At 37.0% G+C, this 12694-nt stretch overlaps 1 protein-coding gene across 1 annotated transcript in view; it reads left to right on the top strand.

Moving 5' to 3' along the window:
- DIP2C (disco interacting protein 2 homolog C) overlaps positions 1–12694 on the top strand; it is a 371277-nt gene that overhangs the window by 253695 nt on the left and 104888 nt on the right. Inside the window, exons 4-5 of the mRNA XM_015811492.1 lie at positions 5218–5343; positions 6834–7043. Of these exons, the coding sequence (XP_015666978.1) occupies positions 5218–5343; positions 6834–7043 (336 nt within the window). The remainder of the gene's footprint in view (positions 1–5217; positions 5344–6833; positions 7044–12694) is intronic.

The raw sequence follows: 12694 nt of genomic DNA, 5'->3' as shown, positions 1-12694 counted from the left end.
CTACCCCCCGAGATCCGGATGATTCCGGATCTCCTTACTTTCCGCCGCGCCCTCAAGACATGGCTTTTTCAGCAAGCGGGCCTGACCTAGGGAGGATTTTAGGTAGGGATGATTTTAAAAGTAATTTTAATCGGAAACACAGCTGGCAATATTTGGTTTTTAATTCGGCTTTTATTGGGGTTTATATTTTTGTATTTCTTTGTATTTTGTGAATAGTATTTGTTTTTTAATATGCTGTGAACCGCCCTGAGTCCTATGGGAGAAGGGCGGTATACAAATTAAATTAACATAACATAACAACATAACATAACATGCTGCCAGCCTTGTCAGTCAAGGAATTCTGGCTGGCAGAGTTCAGGAGAAAGAGATTGTCTACTGTGGCTTCTGCCCTGTGGAATATCTTACTCCCTGAGTGGGATTGGCTGCTACCCTTCGGTGCTTCCTCAGGAGTCTGAAGTCTGCCAGATATCCTGGGGCCCTAACGGGAGAATCACATTGGAGGTGGTTGTTGAATTAAAAGGCAATCCCATGTCTCTCCCCGCCCCCCCCACTTTGTTCCCTCTTCCCCATCTTTTAACTATATGCCTTGCTGATTCCACTGGAGCTTGTTTCTAGTAAAATATCTTTATTTATGGTAGGCAGTGTTCCTTTATTATCAGTGATAAAGATGAAGAAAATACAGTTAAAAAACCAAAGCTTTTTAAATTTGTATTTGTGTGCCCAAAACTAAACTGTGCATCTGCATTAACATTAACTCTCAAATGTAATTTCCCTATATTCTCTTCACTGGCCTGCCTGTTCTAATGAAAAAAAAAACAAGTTTTCAAAATGAAGTTTCAGAATAGACAGTAGGTGAAAGGACTACTCATGCATTCATTTTGTTTGCTCTATTCTAATTCTGAGTCATCGTTATTTGTTATTTAAATTATGTATAAATTTTACATAGATGCTAAATAAATGTAGGCACCCCACACTAAAATTACATTGGCTTAACTTTTGCCTAATAACACCAATTGGAACTATCCAATGCTACCAATTTCCAACACTCACAGGTGGCTCTAAAGGATAAGATAGCTGATGTTATTTAATGATGCTGAAAGATGTAGCTTCACAAGGAAGGGTGCACAGTTCCCTCCAAAACAATTGCAGGTCATACATAAAAGTACCCAGTTTAGATTCCATCCAATACTCACACATGAAACCCTGAGTACAATATAACTGGAAAAATACAGAATAAGGTCTTTAATCCAGACTTCACTTGGCCGTTATTGCTGAATGCAAATAAAGAATGAATTTGACTGAACACGAGTTAGAGCTGCTATTAAGGTTTACCTCATACCAGTAAGAGTGGTGAAGCATCAATACTTCACTGCTCTTATTGCACCCACAGAATACCACTCAGCGATCCTGTTTAGGGTCACCTGGACTCTCCTTGGAAAAGGTGATCCAGAAATCCACCCACAGGGCTGTTCAGATAAATTTTCCAGGAGGATAAAATTTTTGGATGCCATATGAGGTGCAAGTCCTGTAGAGATGCTCAGGGAGCAGATTTATCCAGTTATCTGGAAACCGTTTGTTTCTGTTGAGCCTAAGGAAGTGGACAGACTTAGTGGAATGCAAATGCCAACATCTATGCCTCTCCTGGCTGGTTACAGCCTCTTATAAGGTAATGGTAATGGCATTGTTCACTGCCTTTTAAAGAGCAATTGGTATGTCTCCTACTCAAAAAACCATTGCTGGACCCTCCTATCCTGGACAATTTTTATCCAGGCTACCCTTGAAAAGTATGCCCAAAGAAAAATACACATTACACCTCTCCTCCATGAACTGCATTGGGCTCCAGTGCTTCTGGGTCTATTCAAGATGTTGATTATGACCTATAAAGCCCTGCATGGTATAGGGCCAGGCTATCTATGGAACCAGCTTCATCCCATTAGATTGGCCCATCCCACCAGATCAGGCAAGGAAGATGTGTTGTGGGCCCTGTCAGTTAAAGAACTTTGACTGTCAGGGTCTCGGAGGAAAGCCTTCTCTGCCATTGCCCCCACCCAATGGAATATTCTTTCTCTGGAAGCAAGGCAGGCCCCCACTCTGTTGGCCTCCAAAACATGGCTCTGCCTCCTCATATGAGGATGCCAAAAAAACCCCACTCAATCACAGGGTTGGTTCATGCCATAAGAGTTCTCCCTTTATATTTTTTTACATCTCAAAAACCTGGTATTTTAATAGGGCTGTGTAGACTTTACATCCACTTGTCCCATCTCTAACCCTCCAAATCTACTTTTAATAGAGTAGCTTCTAGAAGGAACATGCTTCTAGCTTTTACTCCCTTCTCCAAGTGTCCCATTCCTAGATTTATTCTCTTTTTGGCTCCTAGAGCTCCTGTTCCTATGTTCTTCCACCCCAAGAGAACAGCATCTCTTTTCTCTTTTTGCCTCATGCACAAAAGGAGATGTTCATCCAGCCAACCTTCCTTCCCATTCTTCATTTTTGGCACTTTGATTCCTTCTCCATGGCTAACTTGGGTTTCTCCTTCTTTTCAGTCCCTGTCCTGTTTTATCTCTTAACTGGTAACAATCATGGCTCAACTACTATAATGACTCTACTATAAATAATTCATTTCCTTCTCAAAAATTTTCTATTATTCTTTTTTCCTTCGGTATTCAATTTAATCTAATGCTTCTTTGCAATCCATTTTGTTTTACCTCAGTTGTGTCCTTCACTACTATTCCATATCAGTTATTCCTCTTTCTTCCCACATTAGATAAGGCTCAAGGCATTGGGGAGGTGGTCAGACCTTGTCCTCTTGTATACGTAAGACTGTTTGAGCCCTCCTTCTCTCTCCCCTCCCCACTGGGAAGGTTGCTGCCCAATAATTATCCATCCACTCCTTCAAATGCTCTTCTCCTTGGACTGCTCTCAAGCTTGCTGTGCAAGACTCCTACTCCTCTACTTCTTAAAGCAAACTACAGCTGGAGTCTGAGTCCATTGCCAGCCAGACACAGACAGCCCTACAGGGTTCTCCAAGCAGAGTCCAGATTCATCCTCCACACTCATAAGGCACTCAAGGAGGCTGATGGAAGCATCCATGAGGACAGGTAAATATTTATGCTTCTAAAATATAGAATAATTTTGTGTGTACAATATAAAATCAACAAAAAGAGGTTATAAAATTATATTGCCTGCCTTCCTTCCTCCCTTCCTTCCTTCCTTCCTTCCTTCCTTCCTTCCTTCCTTCCTTCCTTCCTTCCTTCCTTCCTTCCTTCCTTCCTTCCTTTCCTTCCTTCCTTCCTTCCTTCCTTCCTTCTTTTGCACACAAACACATATCTTTCTCAGAATATCCATTAATTTCACACATGTATACATTCCATGCAAAATTCTATAGCACAGGTGGGATTTTTCTGATATCCTTCTACTGTTTGTCTTGGTGCTTTTGCCAAAAAGCTTTAAAGGTGGAATACCATGCTTTATATACTTAGTCTTTTCAATTTGTATTTAGTGGGAAGTAAGTCTAAGATATATAATACAAACTAGCTGGCAAACTTCATGCCTTCAATACATGATAGACATTCAGTTTGGGAAAAACCTCATTTTTAATTTCAATTTAATAATAGAAGAAAAGAATTATGAATAAAGAAGAGCAAATCAACCTAATGCAGGGAGTTCACAATTTCTGCTTTGATCAAAAATTAAGTCTAAACGTAAGAAGTTTAATCTAAACTTGTATAGAAAAAAGTTTTGTTTTATGAGGGCAAGGTGGAGGAGTTTGACATATGTAATTAAAAGAACGTTTCAGTGCATTGTTTTATAAAGTGGGTTTGAAAAATGGGATGAATAGGTTATTGTTTAAAGCTTGTATAAATATTTTGAAATTAAATTTGGAAAGTATTTATATTAAGAGGAAAAGGGAAAGATAAGATTCTGACCTTCCATTTTTCTTTATTTTTTATATAAGTAATTCTTAAAGTTTGCAAAATATTACTGAAAATGTATGTATGTGAAAAGAAAGTTAAAAAAGATGCATTAATTGATGATGATTATAAAGATGAGATTTCTTAAGAAATGTTTAGAATCTTAAAATGAATATAAAAGAGTTTTCTCTTTAAGGTAATATTTGAAAGAATATGTTTTTTGTTAATCTTTCTAAACTATCATCATCCATATTAATAAATGTAAATAGAAATATATTATCATTTCCCACAACAGGGAGAAAATGGATTTAGTTTAGTTGCAATGTAAACTGTTTTTAAACAAAGAAATTTTATTTGGTCTTGCATCTGTTGGGACAAGCTTGAAATAGGAAAATAAAATTAGAATTTGGTTTGAAGCTTTGATGATTGTGTAGTGCCTTGTGTGGCTTGTAATAATTATAGGCAATGCAAAAAGTTGAAGTTGTAAATGTATTAGTATTTTACTGTTTTGGAAAGAATCAAGAGGCAACACCTTTTTTCCTCTCCTTTTTTAAATCCTGCCCTCCCCCTTTTAATCTTCATTGTATTTTATGCTATAATAAATCTTGATAGAATTTTCATTTTAAAAAAAGTTAAGTCTAAACTATATACTGTTTCAAAGTTTTTGAAAACAATAGTCTTGTTTAAACAATGCTGCATAGTGGTGGGAATCCATGGGAGTTGTTTTATAACTTATCTGAACTATACATCTGGAAAAGAAGAAGCTACATAATAATCTTCTTTAGATGAACCTACAATATTGAAATTATTTCTGTGTTCTGCCATGTTGTGTTCACTTTTCCCATCATTTGTTTAGACAGTCTAAATTAGTATATGACTAAAGTATTAAGAATTAAAAGCAACCTAGAGAAAATCCCAAACAGCAAATTGTATTTAGAATGAACCTCCAAAGAAACATAAAAAAGGAAAAAGGTTTTAATTAGCTGGAATGATCCAAATGCAGATCCTGCGGAAATGGTTGCCCTAAAATAACTATTTTTGCCTATTGTTACTAATAGAATGTATTTCCAAGGCATTGTATTTTGGGCTTCAGTCTTTGTTCTTCTAGAATAATGTAAAGTTTTAATGTAGAGTTGTGCTTGGCTTGACTGGGATATATAGCTTGCTGCTTTTTCATTAGGAAAACTTCTGCAGAATTGACTCCATGTCTCTAAGGAATTTACAACATTAATTCTCTTCTAGATACTATCTGTGTTTATGATCTTTTGTTGGGGTTCCAAACTAATATTTAGATTTTTGATTCTAGATGTCCACACAGAAGCAGTCCAGGCAGCCCTTGCAAAACATAAAGAACGGAAGATGGCAGTACCTATGCCATCTAAGAGACGTTCTCTGGTGGTGCAAACATCAATGGATGCTTACACCCCTCCAGGTAAGGACATATTCTAAAGGTATTACACTTGGATTTCAGAAGCTGATTTGAGCACTCATAACAGTAAATAGGTGTAGATGAATATGTAAGGTAAGAACCCTGCCATGTGTTGGTTACAATAACCCTGTCTGATCCATCTCTTTCTCACATTTGATGCATCTAATTTTATGTTATTTATTAAAGCCTTTTCTTGAGCAGCAAGCCTCAACTGACTATAGTGGGATAGACTGGTACATAAGAATCTTAGGAAAGAAAGAGCATCCTGGCTTCCTGCACAATTAGACATGGACCTCTCTTCTTACAAGCTACAGAAAGAACATTGATTTTACTCTAACGTTCCAAGGAAAAATTAAATAAGAGTTTAAAAAAAGAAAGAAAAAGACTACTCGGGTTACAATGCAGTAGCTTGGGAGTATCTTTCCTATTGTACTTCATAATTTGGGACCAGATTTCTTGATAGGTAGATATAGATGCATAGAGAATGCTAATGTGGCATTTTAAAGTCATTTTAGTGTGGCCTTTTAAAATACACAGACCTTGTTTGCCGATAGCATTATGGCAGGATAGATTTGATTTGCATACTTCACCTGGCCAGAGCCAGGAAGTCATTTTGCAGCAGGGAATCTTTGTGTTTTTAGCCTATTTCCAAGGTACTTAGTTAGGCTAGAATCCTTTAAAAAGTGAAATAGCTTTACAAGTTATTGGAAGTTTATTGTGTTTTTCATTTCATGAACAAAAGCACATTAAACAAAAACTGACATGTTATCTCATTGTTGCATGGTGATCTGGTGAGTTCTGAGGACTACAAAAAAAGAGGCCAGAGAAATGGATGCAAGACATGGATTGCTTCCATTCCTTTACCAAAGTTGACACATATTGTCTCTATTTTTAGGCTCTTATTCCTCTCACTTTGCAAATATTTTGAAATGTCCTGAAATAACCATAAGGAATATGAAGAAATTTGTAGAGTGCCGTTTCTGTTGCTGTGTGTTATTCACTTAATTCTGCCGTATTAAACAAAGTCCATTTAGTTCAAGATTTTGAGTTCCCACTGTGGCCAAACCAGATATTCTTCTGCTGTAGCTTTATAGCATCTGGTGTTTATTGCATGCTGTTACTAATGTTAGAGAATTGCTACTTTGGGAATGGAAATGCTTTTAGAATAAAGCAATGATTCTGACTAAATTGTGAATAATACAGCAACATTTCCTGTTTTGATATAAGTTCTAAATCAAGATATCTAGAGGACATCAGGTTGGAGAAAATTATTGTAATAGCTCAATTTTGTTGCATGGATACACCAGTATATTTAAAGTTATGCCAACCACTTAAACCCTTAGCTCAGCAGAAAATTGTTCCTGAATTGTTTTGCAAATTTCTTGGACACCATTGCAATTTGAACTGAACTCTTTGGCTTTGGGTTAGTGCCTGAATACTGCAACATAAAATCTTAGCTCAGAGTTTTGCTTTGCTTTTGTCTGCCATGCTAGATACCTCCTCTGGTTCGGAAGATGAAGGTTCTGTGCAGGGCGATTCACAGGGAACGCCAACCTCAAGCCAAGGGAGTATAAATATGGAGCACTGGATCAGCCAAGCCATCCATGGCTCAACCACATCTACCACTTCTTCATCCTCAACACAAAGTGGTGGCAGTGGGGCTGCGCATAGGCTAGCTGATGTTATGTCTCAAACGCATATAGGTATGTATGGACCGCTTTTTTTCGTTACATATATTTCTTATCTGTTAAATAGTTGTGTTTATAGATATTATTTCACAAATATTTCAAAACACAATGTAACTTTAAAGGAAAAACATTTCACTGTTTTGGAGAAATATTGAAAAATGCCTTTTCAAGGACACTCAGAGACGTGTATCAGTGCCAGATGTGTTAAAATATTCATTTTTTTAAAGCTTCTCTCTGTTTCCTTTAACTATGAAATACCATTCAGACTAGAAATTCTTTATCTCCCCTCCCCTAGTTTTTTTGAAAACAATTCTCTTACACTATTAATTGAAGGTCATATGTTCTTTCAAAACACAAACAAACCCAGCAACGAGTGGAAGAGTTCCTTTCTTAAGGCGAAATTTTATCATGTAGTATTAAATATTTTTAATAATACAAAACTGGATAAATCAAATATTTAATGGCGTATGTTTGTGGGGGAGGGAATAAGTTCTATCAAAGGCATGAACTTATTAAATGTTCTAACCAAGACAATTTCTTGAGTTAAAGCACTATAACAAACCACAACTCTAATTTACAAGCCATATATTCCTACAGTTTGAAAATTTGCAACTAAAGAGAATTATGGGTTAGCATGACAGATAAAGCCAACAAGTTTTTGCATTTCTTAGTTAGATCATAACTAGATATTTAGAGATCACCTTTTCAATTTGATGGCATGAGGAGAAGGTATCTTTTAATGAAAGGCGTATGAGTAAATCAGTTTGTTTATGCTGGAAGAGAACACAATTGCACGAACTGAAATAAGAACCCTTTAAACAGAAAAAAAACCCTTGTTCTCAAAGTATGGAGTGCTAATAATATTAAAAGAGTGTAACTCATGTTGACTGTATTACTGTTTACAAAATAGGAGTTTGAGGAAAACCAACCAGTCAGTAATGCATGGATAAGCTAGAACACTTCATTCATGCTTTAAAGTAAAATAAGACATCAATTTGTTGTCTCCACAACATCAATCAGGAATAACAATGTACTATTAATGACAAAAATGTGCATATGATCATGTTTCCATTAAGGAAATACATTTTATAGGTTACTCTGCCAGTGGGAAGTGCCTCATTATAACAAGCCATTGCATTTTGAAAGTACTAATTGTGATCAATATCAATTTTAAAAGAAAGCACTCACCACCTCTGACTGCAAAGAGGATACTTCCAATCTGAACACAAGGGGAAACTAACCTTCTAAGCCACATGTGAAATATCATTAACTTCTTCAGGTAATATATCACCCCAACAGGAAGTCTTGGGAGGTTGAATGGAGATCATAATGTGAAATATGAACAGGGCCTGGAGTGCCAATAACTTTTTTGCAAGGTTATTGAGACCTTTTTAATGTCGTGTTTCTTTCTTGCATTGTGGTGCACCCATCCTAAAAGGTGTTCAAACTCTGAGCAGAAATAGCTTGTCTTTTTGCTGCTACTGATGATAACTTTAAAACTGAAGCACCTTTCAAGTGAGGAAAAGCACTTATAACAGATTACTTGTTACCTGCCCATCCCTTATTGGTAAATTAGGACTTAAGATGAAAGTCTTAAAGGAAGGAAGCACTCACACTAAAAAAAACTACATGCAAGCTCATTGAAGATAGAAGTGAAAAGACAAATATTACTAGATTCTGTTTGATAATAGACATTGGTTTTATTTGACTTAGTCAAGAAATTGTGAACTACCGTTCTCTGGGATTTTCCCCTGATTTAAGCTATTATGTCTTCCATAAATACCATTTAAATTCAACACATTTATTCAAGGAAATTCCTAAATTACAATTATAGTATGTGCTTAATCATCCCTGCACCTTTATTAAATTAAGGAAGCCCCTTCCACCATCTTTCTTTTGGCCACTGTTAAATTCTTCATGAATTACAGAGAAAACTATTCAATAACTATTCAGTATTTGTTTAGAAACAAACATTTACATCAACTTGAGTGCATAATTTATCAGAAATAAAACATTGCTGTGATCCTGTAGGTTTTTATTTTTGTAAAACAAAAGCAGGCGGCACAATGGCCCAACAGTTAAGACACTTGAGCTTGTCGTCTGGAAAGAACAGTCCATGTGTGAGACCCAAGCACCATGCCATAGGGTGAGCTTCTGTTACTTGCACCAGCTCCTGCCAACCAAGCAATTTGAAATCATGCAAATACAAGTTGATAAATAGGTACTGCTTTGGTGGGAAAGATTACTATGTTCCATGCTGGCCACATGATGATGGAAACATCTCAAACAACGTAGGCTCCCATGACTGAGAATCTGAGATGAGCACCACCCTCTTTAATTGATCACAACTGGACAGGGGAAAGCTTTAAACTTTAAAACAAAAGCATTGCTAAAAGATTGTTGTTAAGATTTATAACATTAGGTTTAGTGGTATATTATAAGAATATAGAAATCCTAACGACTTTATGGCTTGGTTTTCACATTACTCTTTAAGTTACAGTGTAACTTGATTTTTGCTTAATGTGGAGTATGAACCCACTCATTGTGATAAATAAATCATAGTTTGTGGTTATATGTGAATCTGCCCAATTACACTGCATTATTAAACAGACCATTGTAGATGAACCCAGTCTTTAGAAATTCATGCAAAGACAAGCAAATGAACACAGAAATATCCTTTTAATTTTTGTTTTCTATTTTCTACAGTTCACAAAACTTCAGAATACAGTATTGCAGCTTCCTATAAACATATTATTTTAACATATTACTCTATTTTTGTTCTGCAACTTGCCTTCCACTAGCATAGCAATTAATTCTGAGTGACACCCAATTTACAGATATTGATCTAGACGTTAGAAATCATGATGGTATTGGTATACAGTATATTGCCTGATAGCTCAGAGGAAAATGTGATTTAATTAAGAAAATGGACACCAATTAATGATCATTATTTTAATGAAGATGATGATTCTTTGGTAATTGATAGACATTGAAAGTAAAATACAGAAAATGGCAATGTTTACAGAAGAAGGTACTTAGTCTTCAAATCTAATGTTTGTATTCCTGAGCTGGTAAATTTGGATTAAGAAAAATTCTTCATTTAGCAGTTAGAATCAAAAAGAGGAAATTACAGTCCATTGCAGTGCTTATTTTTGATAAGGAAAGGATAATTACATTCTGTCCAGAATTTCAAAGTATAATCCGAATTGGCAAGATACAGCATGTAATTTCATTGACTCAGAAAAGTTGTCCTTTTCAAAATGGCAAAATGTATAACAACCATTATTGAAATTCAGAATTTTTGTCTTATGCGTATAAGTCTTTTTATTTAACACTAATAAAATTGCTCTTTTATTATTTGGGCTTCTAAAATAAATTGTAGAATGTGTGCATCTTTTGGACACAGGTTATCCATGTGTTATTTCATTTATTAGATTATCTTTATTCAACATTTCTTTCAGAAATGATGAAATAATGCACATATTTCTCATATACACAAAACTTCTGCCACAGGGAAACTCACAGCCTAAGGTTGTCCATGGGCTTTGTGAATGATTTCACAGTGATTTCATTCTGGATTTAATTCCTTAACAAGGTGCCTTCCAGACGTCCTGATTTCCAATATTCATATCTGAACAGTTCTGGAATTAAGAAAATTGTAAAATCGTTCTGCAGGATGAGGTGAGGCAAGGGCAGGGCAGGGGTGCCATTGCCGTGGGGCAAGGCAAGGCAAAGCAAGGCAGGGACTGGGGCAGGGGCTGGTTGCAGACAAAGGGGGGCTCCAATGAGGAGGAGGAGGAGGAGGTGGAAGAGCGTTTAAGCAAGTTTAGCAACCAGAGTGGGGATCCCCCCCCAAACAAACGTGCTTCGTGGGTAACCTCAAAGCACGACAGAAGAGACCAAAACCTGCTGCAACAACCCAGCAGATGGGAGGGGAATAAAAACCAAACAGCCACCCCTCCGGAGAGCTGCGCATGCGCAGAGAGCACGAAGAGCTGCGCATGCACAGAGAGTGTGAAGCACTGCGCATGCACGAAGCGGAGGAGGGAAGCAGCTCAGCCCAGCAATGGCTCGTGTACCACTAGGGACGGCTCTGCGTGCCGCTTGTGGCACACGTGCCATAGGTTCGCCACCATGGTATTAAAGGAAGAGACAGTTGCCAGCTAGTCTTAGGAAAACTGCAGGCACTCTATAGAGACAACAGAGCTAACCCTTCTGAAGAGCTGTTAATTTGCAGCCACTCCTCTTTCCCTGGAGCCCTTATGGCTGCTTCACCAAAACCTTGCCCTTCTCCCAAGACATGGCAGGACAGTGGTTCAGAATAAGCTCCAGAACCAAGCTTTGGATACAAATTATGGTTAAGGCATTCTGACTATAGCCTGGATTTAGACACTAGGCTAAATTAAATTGTATTGTATGAACTATTATATATCCATGAATCATTTTAGTAAGAATGTATTCAAATTAAAATGTTTTTAAAATGTAGCCTAAAGTACAACCTATTAATTGCCATTAGGGAACTGTACTTGGCTGATGCTTTATTTTGAATTTATATTAGAATGTCTCTGAAAGTGCCTGTGGCAGGCTTGTAAAATTTTGGGGCAGAGAAGACAAAATTCATGTTTACAGGTCCCAGGCATGAAAATATATTATTGGTGTAGGTTTAGTTAAAAATCTTTCATTGCATGCACACACACACACACATATATATATGTATGTATGTATGCATATGTACATGTCCATGTATATGTATATGCATGTATATATGTATATGTATATGCATATATATGCCAAATGGTGACATATATATATATGCACCATCATTTGGCATAATTACTGCTCTTGTAATATGCATCGATCAGTCTGGATAGCATTCATTTTTCCCACGCATGTGGTTATTTAACATTATCATTTGACTAGTGCCATTGATTAGAGACAAGATGAGAGGACAGTCTACGGTGTAGCCAAAGAGTACCAAAATTGTAATTCTAGTATGTGATTTTTAAGTTGTACTATTTGACAACAGTGACCAGTTTTGATCCAGTGGCAGATCCATTGTTGATTTTTTGTTGGAGAACAGCTGTTGAACTTGGAGGCTCATAGTGTGAATTTACTAAAAGGGATAGGACAGTGGGGCAATACAAATTAATAATCTCCTGAAGGATCGGGCACTTTGAAGTTCTGCAGCTGTCACTATTCCTATATTTATTTCCAACATATGTTGATCAGAGTTATTTTTCTTCTGAAACAACTTAATTTTCCTTAATGGAACTGCTGAGCTTTTCTCAGCATGGTTTTTGGGGCTACTATTCAATAAAAATTCTTTCTTAAAAATATAGTTGTATGTGGTTATGCCTTCTTAAAGCATACCCGGAATCTATAGTTGGCTGATGCAAACTTTCTGGAGCTCCTTGGAGTGCGCGCTGGCGAGAGGTGGAATTTGTCTCGAATCAATCGCAGCAACGACGAGGAGGAGGAGGAGGAGGAGGAGGAAAGAAGCAAAAAAAAAAAAATGCCGCCGAGTTTCATTGAAACACAAACATAACTCTTTTAGGGTCGAGGGGGGAAGAAAGCGTGTCTTCGGGAACAAATCGTAGTTAAGGATGCCTTAACTGCGCTAGGGAAAGTAGGACGGGCGGGAGTTTGTTGGCATTTGTTTGTTTGCT

The sequence above is a fragment of the Protobothrops mucrosquamatus genome, unplaced genomic scaffold (assembly GCF_001527695.2).
Source record: "Protobothrops mucrosquamatus isolate PMUCROS unplaced genomic scaffold, P.Mucros_1.0 scaffold42, whole genome shotgun sequence".
In the NCBI taxonomy this organism is placed as follows: Eukaryota; Metazoa; Chordata; class Lepidosauria; order Squamata; family Viperidae; genus Protobothrops; species Protobothrops mucrosquamatus.
The sequence above is the reverse complement of the archived record's forward strand: the minus strand, read 5'-3'. Positions and strand labels throughout refer to the sequence as shown.